Source organism: Crocodylus siamensis, chromosome 12, assembly GCF_052110815.1.
Source record: "Crocodylus siamensis isolate JL-2025a chromosome 12, ASM5211081v1, whole genome shotgun sequence".
NCBI classification, from domain to species: Eukaryota; Metazoa; Chordata; order Crocodylia; family Crocodylidae; genus Crocodylus; species Crocodylus siamensis.
In genome coordinates, this window is record NC_143406.1 from 17,171,388 (window position 1) to 17,193,299 (window position 21,912).

The 21,912-nt window shown below is 49.7% G+C and overlaps 1 protein-coding gene across 2 annotated transcripts in view; it reads right to left on the bottom strand.

Moving 5' to 3' along the window:
• Nucleotides 1–1,927: 1,927 nt before the first annotated feature.
• ACOT7 (acyl-CoA thioesterase 7) overlaps nucleotides 1,928–21,912 on the bottom strand; it is a 74,488-nt gene continuing 54,503 nt past the window's right edge. For both annotated transcript variants that reach the window (XM_090024265.1, XM_090024264.1), the window contains exons 8-9: nucleotides 14,320–14,504; nucleotides 1,928–2,881 (exon numbers count right to left, since the gene is read on the bottom strand). In XM_090024265.1, the coding sequence (XP_089880391.1) occupies nucleotides 2,777–2,881; nucleotides 14,320–14,504 (290 nt within the window). In that variant the 3' untranslated portion in view covers nucleotides 1,928–2,776. The remainder of the gene's footprint in view (nucleotides 2,882–14,319; nucleotides 14,505–21,912) is intronic.

The window sequence follows — 21,912 nt, forward strand, 5'->3', positions numbered from 1 at the left end:
GCCCTGATCTTGCTAATCCTTGTATAAAGGTGACAAACTGTTGTTTACACAGGAGCTCAGCTTCTGCTAGAGATTTGCCAACTAAGAAGCTCATGAATAAATCCTGGATTAATAAGGAGACTGCTGTGTTTATCTGAAGGATATCTTTGGTATCCGGGGTATAGGTTGTAGCCGTGTTGGTCTAAGGATATATTCATTCCATCCAGGAAGAGCACAGACGAACTGCAGATGCTTCCTCAGCCTGACAAAGGGGATTTGTACCCAAAAGCTTACAAAGAGGAATTTTCCCAACTATCTGAGTTGGTCTAATAAAAAGGTATCAGAACCTTGCCTGTCTTTGGTATCCTGCACTCATCTGGTTACCTTCCTTGAACAAAGCCTCTGCCCCCTGTTGCTGCTGCATGTGAGATGTCGTGACTGACTGCTTTACCATTTGAGAAACACTGCAGGACCTGCCTGATTTTTACTGGGAGAATTAATTAGGAGTGAGACACTCATAAGCTAGTGGTTGCCCCTCAGATACTTACTGAGCCTGTTTTAGATAGTTCAGTGATCACCAGAGAACAGGAAACCCTCCAGTCAGGTTCAGCTAAAGGCCAAACACATTTAAACAGATATTGAAACAGGCCAAGGCAAGACTATACCACAAGTGTGTCCAATGACTTTATTCTTGATGCTAAGGAAGGTTAGGGAAGATCTCTCCCCGTTTGTCAGCTTATTGGTGCTCCTCACTTCCATAAGGGCTACAAGCCTTCAAAGCAGTAGAAAATTCTGAGCCGATGCCCATTCCCTACCCAGATTTAAGCCTGAATTCCTTTGGACACATCATAAAAGTAAGCCTCCTCCCCACTTATTAGTGGTCAAGATGGCCACTCTTAAATGGCTAAGGAAAAATTTGGCAGTTGGAAACTTGAGGTGATATCTCCAAAGGGAATCAAAATGCTCGATGGAAAACTCCAACCAGAATAGGAGCTGGACCACTGAAGATGATATGTACTGTACCCTGGATATATCAAAGCCTTATTGTACATGCCCAACAAGTAATGCGACTACCCTCCAATCAATCGGGTCTTATCTTCTGCTTCATGAGCTTTACCTGGGCTACAAATTTACACTGAGCAGCAAAAGCAGGACCTCCACATGACAGGACAAATTGCACGCTCTGGACTGGAGATTAGGAAGTGCCAGGCTTTCCCTTGCCACCTCCTGCCACACAATCATTCCCATGTGTTTGTTAGTACCTGCACTGGCTTTAGACTGCTCACGGGCCCCACACACATGGGGTGGGCTGAGCCTTGCTGGGCAATGGATCTGCCAGACAGTCTGCCCTGAACTCTGCTCCTGTGCATCCCTGACAGGACCTGGAGGCATCCACATCAAGACCACAGGGATAGCTTGCCATATTGAGCTAGCCTGGGTATCCAGAGCAGCATGGCCAGTGGCAGCATGGCCAGTCTGGGATGAACCACCCCACAGCACCAAGGATCCCTAGCAAGTACTTAGGCAGCTATAGTTCATGCTGAACTCCAGCTTGCTGCATATGCTGCTCTCCTGCCTGACTGTGCAACAAGCAGGCTTCACATTTCATAGTTTCATAGTTGTTAGAGGCTGGAAGAGACCTTACAGATTATTGGGTCCAGACCCCCTGCACTTGGGCATTTCCCCCTTGTCACTCTACATTTAGATGCAATTTGGGCACCACTTCCAACCGGAGGTGCCTGGCCATTTGTAGGCCAGATGACCCCTGGAGCTAAACAGCACAAACAAACATATCAGGGTGCAGCACTAATTAAAAGGACACTCTCTGTCCAGCCCAAGGAAAAAACTTGCCCCACATCTGTTCTGATGTGGAATCACTTATACCACACTTTTTTGTTGGCCTTTTTCAACCACACAAACCTTCTGTAAAGAAAAAAGACTCTGGCTCTATTATTCACCTCAGTCCAGACTGAGGGACTTTATTCATGTCACAAGTATTCTTTAAATTACTTGGATGTGCACAGGAATTTTTGTATATAGGTTGAAATGGAATGGATAGAAACAGTCCAATACAATACTGAGTAGCATTTACACTGGAGAATATTATAAATAAGCTTTGGTGTACATTTTTAGGACATACTATAAATTAACACAACGTTACAAAGACTCAAAGCCCCGTGTATTCTGCACAATGCCCCCTGCTTCTGTAGCACTTCATGATGAGATGGGAGTGATTTTTACTGAATTAAATGTCATAATGAGTAACAGCAGTAGTCTTGTGTTATCTACCCTGATACTCAATGCAATGTTATGCCGCTCCTGCATTTTCAGTGTGCCCTTTTCAACTGATAATTAAACAAATATATTTGTGGCAATCACCAAGACTTTGTGGTAGCTCAGCATGGGGCTTCCAGTGAGGTGTACTCAGCAGTGAAATAATTCAACAGCTGATTCAAATTGGCAACAGCAGATTTCAGAACCCACTGTGGTGAGGGGCGATTCTCAACTCTCTCCGTGGTTCAAGTGATATGTGAGCCCCCAAACAAGCAGGACATCTGCTGACATTAGACTTGGGTGTGAAAGGATGATGCTTTTTAAATGAAGCTGGGGGTTTCCAGAGCCAGATTCTGCAGGATGGTGTCCCTCCAGCCACAGGGATGATGAATACAGCAGGGCCCTGTGCACACGTCACACAACATTAATGACAACTCAGTTGTATTTGGCCAAGTGAGATCTAAGTGGATATGTTTCCCCCCAGGGCAGTTCTCCTGTGAGCATGTGAGGCCAGGAGGTAACGTCACTGCTGAGCCAGTGGCTGCAGATGCACCTGTCTTTTGGCTTTCGTCTGGAGGTATCGCCCTTTGCCCTCCTCAAAACGCTTCTTCTCATCTTCAGTTTCTGTCTGTTGGTCAGAAAAAACAAGAACCATGAGCATCACCTCTTCTGCATCTGGGGTGAACTAGTCTTACCGTGTCAGACAAGGTCTAATAACCCACTTGGCCCCTCCTAGCCCCCTTCCATTCTTGAAAATCCCAAAGGAGTCTACATTGCTGGGAAGGTTTTGATCTCAGCAGTAGCAGTGCTAGTCTGGAGTAACTGCAATCTGCAACAGCAGAACTGAGCAAAGAACAGCTTTGCAGGAATCCCAACACCCTGACAGAAAGGCAGCCATCTCTAGTAGGGGATGGGCAAGGACTCTGCAACACTGCGCCACAGGCATGGACAAGTGGCGAAACTCTTCTTAGGAAGGGAAAGGATCACCCAGCGCCACCTTCTCAGCAACAAGTGAATCTTCAGTGACTGTAAATACCAGGACTGTGGTTCTGGGGTTCTAGGGAGCACCTGCCACTGACTCTCCAGTGCCAACTTCTGAGCATCTCTGCCAACTCCACCCTCCACCCCACCCCACCGCAGCTCTGAGAATGCATGCAGCGGTCCAGTACAATAAGGTCCATGCACTTGAGGTATGGGGGGGGAGCAGTGCATGGCAAGCCCATATCGTCATCGGCAGCAACAGGCAGACCACCTCCATCCAGCAGGTGTCTTCTAGTTCTCCAAGAATGGGTCCAGCTCATTTTTCAGAGCTACTGCTAAAGAGGGAGGAGGAGAATGAACTGACTGTCCCAAAGCCACATGAGATGTGCAATCTGGTGTGTCAGCTCAGAAGAGGCAGGGCTGGCCTCGTGCACGCAGCAAAGACCACGCAGAGGGAATGTTTGGACTGGAATGCAGATCCATCACCGGAAAACTATTCACAAACCATCCCAACGAACACACCGTTAGCACTGCCCCTCTGAAGAGGCCAGAAGCCTGGGTGGCAGCCCAAAGCAAGCAGCAGAGGCAGTATAAGCTTCTGCAGCTCTCTGGTGTTGCCACTTACTGAGGTGGGTGTAACTTTAAGAGATGCTTGTTGAACAGGCTAGCCTGGGAGGAAAATCTACTTCTTCAACACCTGGCAGCTGTTAATTTTTTAGCCAGGCGCATACCACCAAGCCCCACTGGCATAACATCTCCATGGCCATTCGTTCTGCAGATTATCATATTGGTTCCACTGTGTGTACAATTTTACATCATTTGTGTCCCCCCGTGCAAAATACTTGGCTGGAGGTAACTCCATTAATAGGACTAGGATGAGCATGTTCACCTCCTAATGAAGGAACGTATCAGCAAAGTGCTACATGAGATCAGGCTCACAGCAGGGGAACGCCAGAAGTGAAGGTGGCCCTTTACAAAGACAGGCAACCTCAGCCGTACCCTCAAGGAGCTTCCAAGCCAAAGGCTCGGCTCTGCAAAGACACACGCAGAATCTCTGACTACCTGCAGCACTGCCCCAAAAGCAGCAGTCTTAGCTTTCATGCACCAACAAACCTGTTGGGAACTTACAGGGAAACCAAACATGTTAATATTGTGCTACTGGTTTCAACTGGAACGGGCATAAAACCTCTCAACAACTAGCAGAACTGTTTGTTCTTTGGTGAAGATGTTGGGCGTTAGGCAGGCAACTAAACCTGCACATAGTTATTCTTTATCCCAAATGCCTTCCAATCTGCAAAGCTTTGGACAAAGATGTCTAGAATAAGCTTTGGAGCATAACAACAGTGCGGGGGAAAGGTTAGTTGCAGCCAACCTCTCCTTGACCGTTCTCCAAATGCTACCTGGAACAAGCTGGTAGCAGCTGACACTCACAGCCAGCAAAAGGCAGGGCTCTTCCAGCTGTGGATGTTGCCTCGCTCTTCTGAAAGGAACCTTCATCCACACATCCGTAGATGGGTTTTCTGCCTCCTTTCCTTGTTTCATCACAGGGCTGGGTATTTTCTTCACGCTGCTCTGGTCAGGTCTGGTCCAGAGAGCAGGAGATGGCCACAGATCTGTGACAGTGGGGTGTTTTTTTGTTTTTTGGGGATGGGGGAGAGTTGTTTTTGTAGAGGGGAGGGGTTGTTCTGTTACTTGTTTAAACTGATAACCTCCTTTGTGCGAAAGTAAACCAGAATTGCTGCTGTTGGAAGACTTGGCAGGAAAGTGATCTACAGCACATCCTCAGATGGCTTTGTCCTTTGGATTAAACCAGTTAGTATTCCCTCCAAAAATCTGTGCAACCCCAGTGTGGCTCTTCGTGCACCTTCCTACTTAGCCAGTACCCCATACCCATGGTTCTGCAGACAAGTTGAACAGCCTGCTATTCACAGATGACAAGATAATCCTAATGCCAAGTACAGAGGCAGATCTTGCAAGCCAAGCATACTGTGGTGGAGAATCATTTGTCAGAGCCAGGGAGAAGCAGGCCGACCCTTCATGGCTTAATTGGAAGCAGCAAGAGGATGTTCGCAGATCACAACATTTATTATGAATCAGCATGCTGCCATCATTCAGCCTAGAGAGCAGCAGTGTGCGTGGATTGTTATTTCATAGATTTCATAGACATTAGGGCTGGAAGGGACCTCAGAAAATCATTGGATCCAGACCCCTGCCCCAAGGGCAGGAAGTCAGCTAGGGTAAAAGGATCCCAGCAAGGTAAGCATCCAAACACTACTTAAAGGAGTACAGAGTAGGTGCTTACACCATTTCTAGAGAGAGTCTATTCCAGGCCTTGGGGACTTGGACAGTAAAGAAGTTTTTCCTTATGTCCAGCCTAAAATGGTCTTGGAGGATTTTGTGACCATTGGACCATGTCATCCCTTGGGTTGCTCTGGTGACCAGGTGTTCCCCCAGATCCTGATGCACACCCCTTACATACTTATAGGCTGCCTGCCACCAGGTCACACCTGAGTCTGTGCTTTTCCAGGCTGAAGAGTCCCATGGCTCTCAGCCTCTCTTCACAAGGCCTATTCTCTTGTCCTCTGATCATGTACATGGCTCTCCTCTGGACTCTCTCAAGCTTCTCCATATCCTTCTTGAATTCAGGAGCCCAAAACTGGATCCAGTACTCCAGCTGCAGCCTCACCAAGGCCGAGTACAGTGGGAGGATGACATCCTGAGATTTACTTGAGAAGTATCTATGGATGCAAGCTAGAGTTTGGTTTGCTTTACCAGCTGCAACATCACATTGGTGGCTCATGTTCATTTTGTGGTCAATCATGACCCCCAAGTCTCTTTTGGCCATGGTGCCAGTGAGCATAGATAGCACTGCCAAGCCTATAAGTGTGCTGCGGGTTTCTTTTCCCCAAGGTGGAGTACCTTACATTTGTCAGTATTGAAAGTCATCAGGTTTGTATCTGCCCACTTTTTGAGCCTATCAAGTCATCCTGGATCACCAGCCTATCCCCAGGTGTGGACAGTTTACCTCGAAGTTTAGTGTCATCGGTAAATTTGGCCAGTCCACTTCTGACACCAGTATCCGCATTGCTGATAAAGACTTTAAGGAGAACAGGTCCAAGGATGAGCCTTGGGGGACCCCACTGGTCACAGAGCACCACGATGATTCACTTCTGCTGACCACCACCCTCTGGGTCCAGCCTCAGAGCCTATTCCCCAGCCATTGGACTGTGATGTAGCTGAGGCACACAGCTGGTTATGCTCAAGGATGCTTTCAGGCATTGCCTCCATTTACTGTAAATACTGGAAAGCTTTCTTGGACAATGCAGGTATTAAAATCTCACCCCTGCCACACACTAACAGATGAGATGGGGCCCTGAACAAGAGGAGCAAAGACAGGCCAACTTCCTGCAGGAGCTCTACTCCTTCTCACTGGCTTGCCTGGATGTGAATTGCCCTGACTCATACCACCTGTTGGGCAGCGGCCTCTTAAAGTGGCAGGATGGGACAAAATTGCTGGAACCTGTTGGCCAGGCCCCACACGCTCTAGGCACAGGGGGTTTCGTTCTTCCGGATTGCCAGGCCAGCACCTTTCATGGGAGCTGACTATACTTAACAGCTTTCAGCCAACATGCCGCATACATGAAAGGCAACATGGCACGTGACAACTCATTCAGAAAGCTGATTAAAAATGCATAACCTGAACTAGGTGGAACAATACAAACTAATGATTAAATTATCACCAGCAAAAACTCCTGCGTCTCTTATTCCACTCAAGAAGTGCACATCTGGCGTGCCTTTTCTACCTGTCCAGAGCAGCAATCCATTGAGCAGATGAAGACTCAAGGCCAAGATGAATGCAGTACACAGCACCTTGGAGCAGATGACCAGTGCTGCTGCCTACCCTAAAACCAGCTGATGTGGCACAGTCTTGCCATTAAAACATCCTCACCCACATTTGTTGAATGTTATGCCACCTGCCCACACAGCCCCTAACGACCTGCTATTGCAGCTACCTTGGCTCTGATGGACATGCTTACTTTGTGTCTCATTTCCTGCATAATTTGTCTGAGCCCTAATCACCAGCATAGTTTTTTCTGACAGCTCCTGGTAGCTCTCATATCAGAGCTAAAGTATAGTTCAGGGGTTCACCAGAATTGGTGACATGAAACAAGCCAGCACAGCCTCTCACTAGGCAGTCAGAGCAAGGGCAGAGAGAACTGCTAGGTGGTAGGATGAGATACTCCCATCACTGACGGGTGCAGACAGCTGTGTCCTGACCCCCTTGCAGTACAAGAGACCACACATCCTGTGCACCACACCTAGCCATACCAAGGCCTGTGTTAAGAAGACTATGCTCACATCCACCAAAATACACAGGGTGTTCACCATCCCAGGCAGAAGCACGAGGATCTTAAAACAGCTGCTCTTGTGCAAGCCAGTTGCCAGGTGCGAACACTCATTTCCAGATGCTCACACCCCAGGAGCCAGGAACCCTAGCCCCCTCTGGGCTCAGAGTTGCAGAAAATTGCTGCAGTTCCCCCAATTCTGGTGATGTGTGCAGTGGTTTGGGCTGGCTCTGTCAGTGCGCCAGAAGCCTGCTGCTCTGAGAGCATCAACATGTACAGACAGGGCTGCATCAGGCCCAAAATCAGGGTGGGCTCTCCATTTGCAACAAGCTACTGAAACAGGAAGGGAAAGTCCTGGTGGGAAGCTCTGGGCTGCTGCTGTAAGTATGTCCATGCCTCTGTTACCAGAGGACAGGCACCAGTAGTCAAGAGCTCACAGGGGCTTTTCAAACACAAGCGTGTCTCAGCCTCGCCCATGTTACAGCTTGCAGACACCTGCATGAGCCAGGCCAAGGAGACGAGTGGCAGCAGGCCTCTCAGTGACTGCAACCCACACAGGCAGTGATAGCGTGTCCCCAGTCTACATTATCCAAGTGACTCACAGGCATAGCCATTTTGCTGTTTTTCCCCTGCTCCTCTGACAAAATCACGAGAGATGAAGTGTCACCACACAGCCACCCACCACCCACACTCCAGCTGGCTCTGGCAGGCCGCTCCCCTCCTCCCTACACGCGGCACCTTTACTGTGAGAAACAGGCTATAACTCCTGGATGCCAAGCCATGGCTGTGGAGTGAGACAAAGACTGGGGCACAGGTGCACCTCGCTACCACTGCCATGCTGCAGTGAGGAAGCTGCTCACCGCACTCCTGCTACACATAGTGAGCCCTCCAACCAGGCAGCTGCATGGTATGGCGATGGGGAAGCCAATTCACTAGAGAACAGGGGTGGGATGCAGCCAGTCACACAAAAACCTGCAGGGACAGGACTGAAAACCAGCCCAGCATCACCTGCATTCTCATGGCACAGCTGTTCCTTGTTGGGCTGTACCCTGCCCTAACCAGCATCTTGTTTTTGGCTGGTCCACATTACAGAAGAGTGAAGGAAGGACATACAGAGAACAAGGTAGAGCTAGCATAGGGCTAGAGTGGGGGCCCAAACAAGGGTCCAGATTTGGACCTAATCCCAGGCTGCCAGGTGATGGTAATGGGGTCATGAGAGGGTGGCAAAGTACTCATTGCGTCTAAAAACTCAGCATCTCTCATGCAGGCTCTGGCCCCATCCCACTGCTGCTCATCAGGGTAAAACTAATCTTTAGTGGAAAACACTGTTTGCTTCCAGAAGAAAGGCTGCAAATGAAGGAGCTCAGCATCTCTGCCTGTTCAGCCCATGACTGGAGGAGGCACCCTGACAGCTTGGTACAGGAAATAAGTGAGGAAGCTTGCCGCTAGCAGAGTCAATAGTGTGTCAGCTCTAGAATTAATGACTGTCAAGTCTGATGAAAGCTTCCAGGAGTGGGAAGAATAATCATCTGTCAGCTGAAGGGTTACAGACCTCCTTAATTAGCGAAGTCTTGCAGAGCACTTGAGTTTATAATGGGAAACACAAAGAGTCCCTGGATAAGGATAAATGCAATTTAAACTGGTGTCCAGATTCTTTCACCTCCAACTGAGCAGGGCACATGAGGCAGGGGCCATGCTCTGCCATGAAGGATGCCCAGTGCAAGCCTAGCGCTTCAACATGGCTGTGAAGGACCAAAGGTAGGGCAGGACCTAACTTCTGGCTGTTAATGCCTATTTGTTACCTGAAGCACAGCAACTATGTTAATGAAGACACACTTGCCTGGTGCAGCAGCCCATTGGTGCTGGCTACCTGTTGCAAGCTGTCATCTCCTAAGGCCAGCTCTTCATGCAGCACTCAAGGCAGGGTGTGGACAAGGCCAGCCACACAGACACATCTCCAAGAAGAACATGCAGCAGAGCCTGGCATGTGATGCCATAGCAATGCTGTTGGCTGCAGCAGCATATTGGGTATGGCACTGCAAGAGTTAATATGGCCACAATCCTTACAGGAGCAAGGCCTAGGCAGGCAGCATGGCATGGAAAGTGCTGGAACTTGAAGCACAGCAACCTCCCCACCATCACTAAGCAAAGGGGCCAACTTGCTTGTCCCCAACCCAAGTCTCTCATTTTCCTAATGGTCTAATTAAACTGCTGGCATGGGAAATTTTGGAGCATAGGGAGAAGGAAAGGCCAATCACACCACTCAGTCAGTTCTTACAACAAAGCTGCTCTGATGGTGCAAGGAGCAGTCATTTGCTTCATCAGCAGCTCTTTAAATAAACAGAGCAGCTCCAAGCTCCTATTTATGTTTAATAAAACATGTTGGTCCACTGAGCATTCATGCATAGACCTCCTGCTCTTCCTCTCCACACTGATGAAGAGGCTCTGCTCTGACCAAGTGGCTTACTGCAGGATTAATGTGCTGATGCCTAGATTTACTGCTTATTTACAGCATGCATTTCTCTTCACTGCCTCCAAAACAGCCTGCAGAAGAGCCAGCTAGCTCCCATTTCCTCTGTGCTGCCTGTTTCCCCACATCACAGGTCTGTGCTCAAAGGTGGATCTGCTGTAAGCTGCACTGGCCACCCTCAGGGCTGAGCACTGTATGGCTCACAAGCACTTCTGGGATTGCCAAGCAGGCCAGGCACTCCCTGGATGTTCCAAGCAGCTGGACGGGCCCAGGGCCAAGCTGCCCCTAAGAGCTGCTGAGCTGCGCTTATGCCCTAAGACAGGGACAAAGGGGGATGCAGGCTTGCACAGACAGCTCTACAGCCTCTGCCTGTGCTCAGGGGTCTGCCTGCTTAGCACAGCCCCAACTGCTGTCTCCCTCTGCCTGGGACATGGAAGCTTTGTGCCTCAGTTGTGCCCTCCCAGAAGCAGGAAGCATGTGCATGTCATGGGAGCAGTCACGCTCAACCCTGCAGCGACAGACATAGGGCACTCAAGTGGATGGGACCCCCCTTCGCAGTATTGTGGGAGCTGTCTGCACCTCAGTGCTGCCGACCAGCAGATACTCCTGGGTGGGACTGTGAATGTAGACTCCCAAGGCCAGAAGCAGCTAGCAACTCAACCCAGGAGAGGGTACCACTGCCAGCCACAGAAGAGCCATGGGCCCTGCCTGGCAGATACCTCCTGATGTGGACAGTCCACAGGGTAACAGCTGTAACTCTGTGGGGCAGCAATGACACTTGCCTGGCAAGGATGACACCAGGGAAATGTGCTACCTGGTGCCTTGCCCAAGATGGCCCAATGCTGCAGCCTCCTTCCCTACCCACTGTGTGGGAGACACACAGCAGGAAAAGGCCACCTATTCCCACAGAAAGAGCTACATGGATTTCCCTTCAATGCCAAAAAAGGATTTATTTGAATCCCCATAGGATCCACCTGTCCTCATGCAGGAAACTAGTGTTCCTGCCATTAGAGTTGAGCAGCAGAGCAAGGGGCTGCCTTAGAAAGTGTTAGATGAGCTGTGGGGAGATTAACAAGAGGGTTCCTTCCTCCCTGCCCCAGGTGCTGTAGCTGCCTCCCCATGCCCAGCACAGTGGAGTTATCAGGACATTGATATGAGGTTTTCAGGCTCCCTACGTGTAGAGGATGCTCTGCAAACTTCCAGCAAGGGGCAGACTCTTGGTCTGAGGCTCTGTCCCCTAATCACAGATCTCAGCTGGAAAAAAATCCATCTGGGATTCATTCAGATTGAATTCCACAGAATGCTATAAAGCTCCATGTGCCCTCAGGCGGGAACCTTTGCTGTTCCCACACTACGCCTGGCTGGGAGGTGGTCCTGGCAAATGCACTGCTTCTGCCCTGTGAAGAATTTCCATTCTCCTGACTCTCCAGAAGGGCTCAGAAATGGGACAGCACATGGTAGGCAGGTGTTGCTGGTGCACACAGCAACCCTGAGGATAGGGGACTAACATCTCCTGCCCCTGGGCTCCTGAAGGGGGGAAGCACAGCATTGAGGGCAATGGGAGTCAGTGAGGGCTTTGCTGTCCCAGCATGTGGCTGACAGACAGTACTCCATGTTGCAGTTGCTAAGGGATGGTTGCCTGCGTGCAGCAGGGAGATTGTGACAGTCCTTGGACAGATTTAGGGTTGGGGGTAGATCAAGGGACTTCTTCCCCAGGGCAGATTTTTAACACGCTCTGCCAGCCAGTGCTGCTGACGTGTGACAAATGCAAAGACATTTTTTTTATTGTTGTCTTCAAGCTGGGGAAGCACCAGAAGCCAGGCCCTAACAGAGCTAAACATACTCCAAAATTGTTCTAAGCCCTGGCCAGTCACACATACAAGGCCAAAATCAGCAGTATAGTTGTCTATCACCCACTGGTTAAAATACACATGTTCGTTATTCCCTCTCCTTCCCATGAGGCTATTGTCTCTGTTACTGCTGCCATTCACTGACATATGATTCATTTACAACCTGTCCTGAATGATCAGCCTGCAGATATGCCAGTGAATACGTAACAGTTATGTGTCCCTGTTCATGGCATTTCTCCCAAGAGCCTGAATCCTAAGTCCTTTGGAGAAGAGAGCACCCTACCCCATCCCGTGGGCTCATGCAGCAAGGGAGGTACAGCGTGAAACTGGAGTTACTCCTGTGTCCTCCACAGGCAACTTCTGAGAGACAGCATGGTGCACAGTGGGCAGCCCTGCCACCACTGAGGCTGACAGCCCTTTCTCTGTGTCCCCTCCCATCCAAGTTGGACTTTACCCACCTCTGGCTCTGAGGTGACTTCCTAAGTTTAGCCTGGATGTGAACAATGCACTCCGAATGAACCCATGCAAGGTGCAAGTGATGCTGGTGTCCTAAGGGACCAGCAAATGAGACTATTCAGGATATGAGCACAGCATCTCACTCCATAATGCTCCCCACAGGTCCCCAGCTAAAAGCTACCATGTCTAAGACAAACAACAACTCAGCAAAGCAGAAACAGGCACCTAGGAAAAAAAACAAACACAAAGGCCGCAACATGCATTTATAATTGACCGGTGATATATAGGGAGACATCCCTGTCAAGAATCTGCTGCTCATAGAAAGCATTGGGCAGTAAGAGCAATTAGGAAGCCATACTCCTTCCAAGCAGTGCACTCAACAAGGAGATGCAGCTCATCTTCCAGGAAATCAAAGCCAAAAGTCTGGATCTAGAACATACAGGAATGCCGCCCCAATGGCTAATTCATAATGAGTTGATACAATGCTTCAAAAGACTGATAAGCACTGCGTGAAGGGGATTTGCATGGAGTCAGATACTCTATAGAAACAAAGCCAAGTCATCAGTGCTGAATCTGGAGTCAGCAAAGTGCTGGGTAAAACAGACAGGAGGCCTGGGATAGAATCAGCAGGGAACTGGCTCCGACTCTGAGGGCTCTGGCTTCCTTCTTTGTTAGTTACAACTCCCAACTTAAGCTCTTTTTAATTAAAAATAAAGGAGGCAGACCAAACACCAGCTCTCATCAATGGTGAACAGGGAAGAGTGCACACCTCCCCAGCTCCATGTTGACACAAGAACTTGGCTGGCTTTGGAAATACTTATGCTAATATTTTTTCTGCTGAATAATTTCAGGGGAGAGGTTCTGTTGGACAGCCAAGCCCAAAGAACGTGGCACAAAGTTAAAGTGCACAAAATATTCAGGCTTCAACAAACACGGCACAAGGGGCCTATCATCCCCTCGCCCTTGCAGCACGGAGTTGACATGTGCAGTGTTTAGAGGAATACATTCAAGAGCAGTAAAAGTCTGCAACATGCAAAGATATCCCATAGCATCCCCAGGAAAAAAACAGCAGCAACAGGCACTGCAAAAACATTTAGCCTACGAGGCCGTGGTCCCTAGCAACCAGGCTCCCAAGAATGTCTGCAGTTCTGCTGTCACCAGTTTGCATGGGGCAGGGAAGTCAAACCTTTGCAAAACACCTGGAAGGCTGCTCAGCTGAGTGGCAATGGTAAGCAGGAGAACCCCACATCACAGTACATGGTCGCAGGTGAGACAGAGGTTAATGAGGCTAAATGGCACTGTCACAGTGAGGCATAAAAGGCCAAAAAGCAACAGCACACAGCCAATGCATGGCCATGCTGGCAGGACTCTGACAAGCAGGCACAGAGGGTGACATGTGAGGGGTGGGGGAGATCATGTGGATTTGGATCCTTTCAAAGTGTCCCCTGGTGAGCCACTGAGGACATCCTTCATGAGGGAGCAGTCAGTTGCCCTGTGGATGGGCCTAGGGTCTCCTGCCCTCTCAGCAGAAATAGCAAAGGACCAAAGATGCGCCTGTCCCCCTAGTAGCAGGACCCTTGCCTTTTGCACCACTTAAGTGGCTAATGCCAGCTAGTAGCCTGCATGGGCCCCAATCTAGTGCATACAGTCAGGTACCTGGCACCAACCCCCAGCCAAGAAGGCCATTTGGCAGTCTGTGCCCATCACAGGTGTTCAAAGCCGCAGGCTCCTGATGCTGAGAGCCCCAGAGAGGCTGGTGAGGTTTTGTCTCAACATGCTTTGCCTCATGTTAACCATGAAACCCTCTGGCCCAAACCCCCTTGCAAAAGGCCTAATCCTGCACTGCTCTTCCCCAGGCCCTGCAAGAGCACTCAAAGGAACACCTGGGACCTGCACCACAGGTGATCCTCTGCACTGCTCGGCACTCTGCAGCACCAAAGCAAGTGCATTCAACAGTTCTTACCACCAGCTGCGGGACAGGAAGAGGCTTTCCCTCCTTGCTCAGGGACACGTAGGTGAAGAAGGCGCTAACAGCTCGGTATCGTTCTTGAGGCTCATCCACAAAAGGGTCTGCATCCACAAAGACCTCGATCTCCATGGATTTGTTGCTGGTGAAGGTCATGCGTCCAGAAATGGTAATGACACAACCTGAGGCAGGCAGAGAGGCAGGTTAGCTAGTAGCTCCAGCAGGAAACAATAGTCATCCATTATTTAGACTGCTAGAGCAGCGCGTTGCTAACAGGCTGACAGGCTGGCTTAACAGCCGCTTAAAAGAAGACATTGATTTCTGTTAGTAACACAAAAAGACTGACAAATCCAGGGAAGTTTCTTGCCTCTTGTGGGTGTTATATTTGTCCTGCTCCCCCCGCATGACTTATTTCCATACTTCTCCATGGCAGTAGCCAACAAGAGGGGGTCATGGATGCAGCCTCCAAGGCAAATGTCCCCCTGGTCTGGAATGCCTCTAGCTAAACATCAGTCCTTCAGCCTGCTCATCAGGAGGCAGCAGCAGCAGCAGCAGCCCTTGTCCATAGGGATTCCTGTTCACCACAGGTCCCCAAGTTCCCTGCATGTTAGCACTGACTGGCACTCCGTGAGGTCAGAGGGACACAGAAGGATTTCCACCCCCCAGCCCCCAGGGTGGAATGCAGCTGCTATCTAACCATGCAAAAGCAATACAGACCCATTCAGCAGAGAAGCATGACTCACAAGAGAAGCTTCATGGGACCCTCTTGGAATCTGGCCCTAGTCCCGGTTCCTCTGAGACGTGCTACTGAAGCCCCACAGGAGATGGGTACTCCTGCCAGTTATAAGCTCGTACAGCACTGCTAGGATCAGTGCCACAGAGGGGAAAGTGGCATGTGCTGAAATCGACAGTCCTTCCTGCTCCATTTGGCTGGGTGCCCTCCTTTGCTAATGTACTGACCCCACCAGACCCAACTCAGCTGCAGCATCTACCTAGCTCAAAACCTCAGAGCTGCAGCTTGAGGTGTTCAGACACACACCACAGAACCAGAGAAGGAACAAATCACTGGCCACATGATGACATTTGCTGAAGTCAGTCCCAAAGCATACTAACCTGACAGGCGAATATTAGTGCCAAGGCACTTAATCTCCATGTTGGCCAAAGGCACAGCAGACAAACAATATGTTCCCTCATACATGCTGTGACCAGGGTGAACAGACTAGGACATGGAGCGGAGCCCTCCCAGCATCCAGAGCTGACACAAAGCAAGAACCCACTGGGGTGGGAAATGGGCCCCATGATGGACTCTGCTCTAGTACACCTGCATGCCAGTCCTGGACTTTACAGGCAGGAAAAGGAATGCATGCTTGGTATATGAGGGCAACAGGCCAGTGTACCAGCCCCCTTCAGGTCACAAGCACCACTCCAAAATGGACTATGAAGCTTCTATAAGCCCTGTTCCAGCCTAGCATGCACAGTCTCCTGCAGCTGGGCAGAGAAGCCCAGGAAAGCCAGGAGCAGGAAGGCAGCCCATGGCAAGGGCACAACAGCAAATCCTCAGCACCTTGCTGAGGCAGACAAGCAGTACCTGCCTCATTCTGGGGGTGGGAAGTGAGACTGACACTCAGAGGCATCCAAAGGCCCCAACGTGCAACTCTCAGACCTCAGGCTTAGAATGGAGGCATTTGTCTTTCCCAGGGCCATCCTTCTACAAGGGACCCTGCGAGAGGGGAAAACAGGTGCGTTTGGATACAAGACTAGCATGGTCTGCAAGGGCAGCAGGCCATAAGCATGTGCAGTATAAAGTACCCTCCCCTGCACGAGACACCGTCCCCCCAGCCCCAGGAATGCACATATTTCTCCAGTAAGGCGACATTCCCCTGAGAATACATTTCGACTGAACGTACAACATGACTTCAAGCCAAAGCAACCAAGCTTGGGGCAAAGCTTGACACATAGGAGACAGCCTCACACATAATGCGTAAGCCACAATCATTAAAGCTTTCCAGCAGACGTCTTCTGGAGAAGTTCTGATTCACCCCAGAGCCCAAATCCCTTAAGAGCTATAGCTAGGAACCTCTGGGGTCAATTGCTTCTGAGGTGACCACCTGCTTATGTTGACCTGAGTGATTTCAGAAACATTATGCATCCTTGCTAATTAAACTTGCTGTTTTTATCTAGACCAATTTTGCTCATTTCACTACAAAGCTACTTGCTCTTGTCCTGCAACATAAGAACCAGTGCAAAGAAGCAATTTAGGAGAAAAATAGTAAAGGGAGATGATTTTTCTACAAGGCTGAAATGAAAAAGGAGCATCTAATCAACTTTGACATTTAAAAGAAAAGCACCAGGCTTCTCATGCTACCCGTTACCGGTATCTGTAATTTTAAATTTCCTTCATGAGATGAAAAACTGGGAACAGAATCCAGTACATTTCACTCATAATGCAAAGCAAATAAGGTCAACTTGCACAATGAGGAGAGTCACATTCTCTAAGAGATGTTACTGAGCTTTAAGAAGACAACACACACATCCTAGACTACTGTAATGTAATTTAAACAGTCCCAAGTGCTAATTTGGCTGCATAATGAGCGTACAAGAAAGAGGTCAGGTGAGTTAGAATTGCTTTCTGGACAATGAAGCTCCTGTCTTAGCTTCCCTGACTTGACTTTCTTGCATCCCATCACTGTGATATTTCTGTGCCTACCCTGAAGTGACACAAAGGGAGGATCTGCCATCCTGGGTTGAGTCCATGAAGCCTGCTGCAGTACTTGGCTTCTCCAAGGAAGATACAAGTTATGGGGCACCGTGGCATGCCTTGGAGGGAAAGTGGGGTTGTACTGCAGGGTTTCACTTTGTTCCCTTTCCGAGGGCTCCAGGGGCTGGGACTGGACCAAAAGGGCTGTCAGTCCCAGACCCAGATGTCATGTCAGGGTGCCTTCCAGCCTAAAAATAGAAGTGAAATCATGACACTTTGCACTCAAAGTACATGACACCACAGGCATACAGATGTACAGAACAGAGGGAGCATGCAGGCTACTTTGATGGAGGTTCACGGTGCTATCTCATAGCTCAGAAAAAGGCAGGGAAACGTCTTGCTTTCAAAAGGGCTTTACTGCAACTGCTAACACACACACACAGATGACTGACAGCTTCCTGTTGATGTAGTCATGGCAGCCCATAGGAAGGGAGTTAACCCTTAGTGCTGCACACAGGACTGATCCAAATGAAAGCTCCTGTAAAAAGCTGTGCAAACATACACATGTGGTCTCACTTCACTGTGCCAGTCCAGAGGGAACCGAGGCAACTGCAGTGCTTCCAAAGACTCTCCAACCTTGCCTCCTCCCATTCAGAGGACGTAGCGCACTTCCTCCACCTGAGCTCCCTGCTCAGAGCACGAGGCAATGTGAACAAGAACAAAGGCAACCAGGAGAAACATCTGCATTGTGTACAGAACTCCCCCTGGAGAGATGGAGAGCAAGTCCCATGTGACACGCCTGTCAGGGTGCTGGATGCACAGCTAGGAGATGTTGGGATGCTGTGGCCTGCAGGGCAGGGCAGCATCAGTGCCCATACAGAATACAACAGAACAGAATTGTACTAGCAGCAGCAGCTGCACTAACACCCACCTGGGAAAGAAGCAGCAGCTGATGCCATGAAGTCTGTTCCCAGCCTCTCCACAGCCCTGCTGCAGCAGAGAGGAGACTTGAGGCAAGAGGAGACAGGTCACTGTGGCTGAAGGGGCCTGCTGTGTCAGACAGTACAAGACTCCCCAGACACAAAATTCAAGTGGTTCATTCATAGCAAGAACCCAAACCCAGCAGTTTCCTGATTCCAGTTCCCACAATGAACTCCAAGAGGCCAGAATGCTTTTAGTGCCTGCAGCTAGGTTCAGGGAGCCGCTGCTGGAAATCAAGTGCCTTTTCCCAAGATTTAAGTGGTCAGTTTCCAGGGTATTTCCCATCTTAGCCCTGCTGCCTACATGCACTCTCAACACACATTGCCTGGATTTCTAAAAGCCTTCTCTCTGCTGCTGGTACATGAAAGGCTCTCACCAAAAAAAGGGAAACTGAGCAGCTCTCTAGGGAAAAACAGTGAAACTCACTTCAGACAAGGACTGTCAAAGGGCTCCAGGAAATGGAGAGAATCATTTCCACAGGAACCCTCCATGCTAAGTGCAGCATTGTTGGTCGGGGATTCTGTTGCAAGGAGGGTGATGGGAACCAAGGCCATTATTTTAGCCTGCGTATAGATGCTGGAATCTCCAGTAGTGCCTCTGCCAAATCCTCTCGAGGTTCTCCATGTTCTGAATACAAACCTCTCCTGGAGCACCCAACAAACACATAGCACATTCAATGGGGAGCCAAGGGAGATGCAGCCCCTTATCCGCTGCAGGCAGTCAGTCACTCATACTGACCTGGGCATGGCCTCGCTGCTGTTATTGTGGCAGCGTGGCAGTGTGGGAGGGAGGTGGCTGCCACAGTTTAGAACGTCTTTCTAGTATAGAGCACAAGGCATGTCTTCCCCCGGCGCTCCGAAAGGAATGACCTTTTTTGGTCACCAAAAGCACTAATGTCAGATGAGCCTCTTATGCAAACTCGAAGCATATGCTGATCGACTGTCACACCCCCTGAGCCAAATCCCCAGCTCTTTGTTCAAATGGGAGAGAGATGCCTCAGGAAGAAGTGAATGAGGACTTGGCCAGTTAGCCAGTGGTAGCTTTAATTCTAACCTATCTCCAAAACTAGTACTCCATGCTGTGAACAGTCTTGTTGTCTAAAGCAGTTCTGACTGAACAAAGAATTAGGGTTACCATACATCCAGGTTTTCCCAGGCATGTGCTCTATTTGGATCCTCCAGTCTTTGTCTGGGTGGTTTTGGTTTTTTTTGTTTTTTTTTTTAAATATGATCAAATGTCTGGAGTTTTGGTCAGCTCAGCTTCAAAGTTTTTCCTGGCACTTCCTGGCTTGCCCTAGCAAGGAGCTGCTAGTGCTTGCGGCTGTGGAGGGGCAGCAGGGCAGGGAGGAGGGAAAGGTGACACAGCCAGGCAGGGTAGCAGAAGCAGCTCTGGCAGCTGGATGCAGGTAAGTCTGTGGGGCGTGACGGTTGGAGGGCCAGGGCTTGGGGACCGTCTTGGGGGCTGTGGAGGGGGGCACTGGCGTGCGTGTGGTAGGGGGCAGGGGTGTGTGGAGGCAATGGGTGTGCGTTGGGGGGGGGGGGGGGGGGGGGGTGGGGGGGGGGAAGAGGTGCCTGCTGGACTGGGGGAAGGTGTTTAGGTACCAGGGCTGCAGCAGGGCAGAGGAGGTGGGGGGAGGGAGAAGATGTGCCTGCCCCACCATTGGGGAAGGGGACGGGGGGCCCTTCAGGGGCAGCAGGGAGCTGCGTGGTCCAGCCAGTGGCACCAGGGCCAGTGCCGTAGCTCGCAGGGGCAGGGGGGAGATGCTGCAGGACTGGAGGGAGCAGGGAGCTGTAGGTCAGCAGTGAGGGGAACCAACAGGGGTGGGGGGGCTGTGGCTTGCGAGTGGGGGGCACCAGGGGACCAGGGGACTGTGGGTCAGGAGTGTGGGGTACTAGCAGCGCCGGAGAGCTGTGGGTTGGCATTGAGGGCACCAGCATACCACTGCCCCCCACAATTATATACTCCCCTCACCTGCGCAACAGGTGTCTTTTTTGGAACTGGAAATATAATAACCCTACAAAGAATCCTATGATAATCTTGTTTGTTAAACCTTATCTCTGGAGAAAGCTCCTTACTCTATTGGACTTCAGGTCACGAAGGCTTCTTTTCAAACCCTTGCACTTTAACCATTCATCATTAACTCTGTAAAATTCAGCCAGTCTGACAACAATTCAAACGCTTTCCTTGGGATTTAAAGTCAGCCAAATTATTCACTAAAAACCTGACCCCAACAAAGTGCTAGAATGCTCCTTTCTATTCTTATTTTAAGAAAATGCAGAGGAAAGAGTGGGTTTTTCTTCACTGCAGGATATGTGAAAATAATTTCAGCTCACGCTCAAGAAGTCACATCCTAGACAGAAAACTGAAACTGGTAACGAATGGACCCTCACCTAACAAAACCACACGTGTGCATTATGAACATTAAGGAGCAAGTTTAAGAGAACCAGAGCCACAAGGAAAGGTTAACGAGGAGAAATCTGCTGCCCAAGGGGGCTAGGTAACTGCAGCCTAACAGCAACCTTACCACCCGTTAACTCCAAACTTGGATAACTGTGGCATTTCCTCAAATACCTCCTCAGCTCAGAGTAACACACGGGAGTGCAGGACTGTCACTGGCAAACACAACAGAGAAACCAGGTCTCCCCAGCTGTGGGATTCCATTCAGTTTCCCTGCCAAGAATGATGTAGGCCAACCAGCCTATAAGTGTCCTATGAGAAAAGTATCTTCTGATGGCCACTGATACCCATTTACAGTCCGGATTGCATGGAGAGATGTACAACTACCCCGTTTAAGGGCATATATCAGCTGATGTCATGTAACTGTTTTATTCATTTGATTCTAATCCACAGTAAGAGAAGCTAAACTGCAATAATTTACCCCAAATGAGACAGAGGGAATGTGTGCAGTTTAGCTCCACTCGCTACAGGATGAAACAGTTACAATGGATAGCTGCACTAGTGGTAAAACATCCCCCAACTTTTTAAAGCATATAACTGTTTTGCCTGCCCGCACCCACACACACTATACTTCTTTACTGTGCCACTAGGGGAACAATCTGACCCTGCTTATTGGTACCGTTTGAGCCAGTGGCCTTTTAATCAGCAAATCAGATTTGGGAGAAAACATGCATCCCACGGCAGCAGCTTAGACTGCTTCAGATAGTACAGAAATCTTCAGACCTGGGGGTTTCCTGGCACTGCCCACACCAAGGCCTGAGGGGCCCAGGGAATTTTCAGGTCTGTCAGCTCTAGATAAGGGCTAAGCAGGGCACAGATGTCCATGGATCCTGGCTACACCTACATTTTCCTCTGCACCGACTGGATTCACATGTTCAGATAACCTGTAACCAAGCTGCAGTGTGTCAGGTTCTCATCTATTTTCAATTAGTGCAGGAAGTAAGTATCCAAGGTGTGAAATGGGGGGAACAATAGGCAGGAGTGAGATGTAAAGTGATCTCAGGGGGCTGACACCATGTTCAGCACTCACGGCCAGCCTCCCATATGCTCTGCTCCATCACATACCTGCACATGTAGCCCTTCAAACAGGCTGGGTGGCCTGAACGTAGTGGGATGAAAGCCAACCTGCACAGTACTTCTCAGGTTCATGCTTTCACCTTGGAATGAGCAACACCTCTGGGATAACTCCCCACACGGCAAGATGGAAACCTGTACGTGCACACCTGGGTAAGTGTGGCCCAAGGACGGGTGTTCTGCATCGCAAAGCTGCCACAGAGCTCTGACTCCAGCCTTCTGGACCACTACTGTTCTCTGGCACAGAAATGCTGTTTCTATGGGAACATGGCCCAGAACGCAGCAATGACTATCTCAGGGTACAGATTTTGGGATCAACTTAGTAACTGGGCTTTCACCAGAGCCTGGCCCCAATAAAACATTTACATCTCACATCTCAG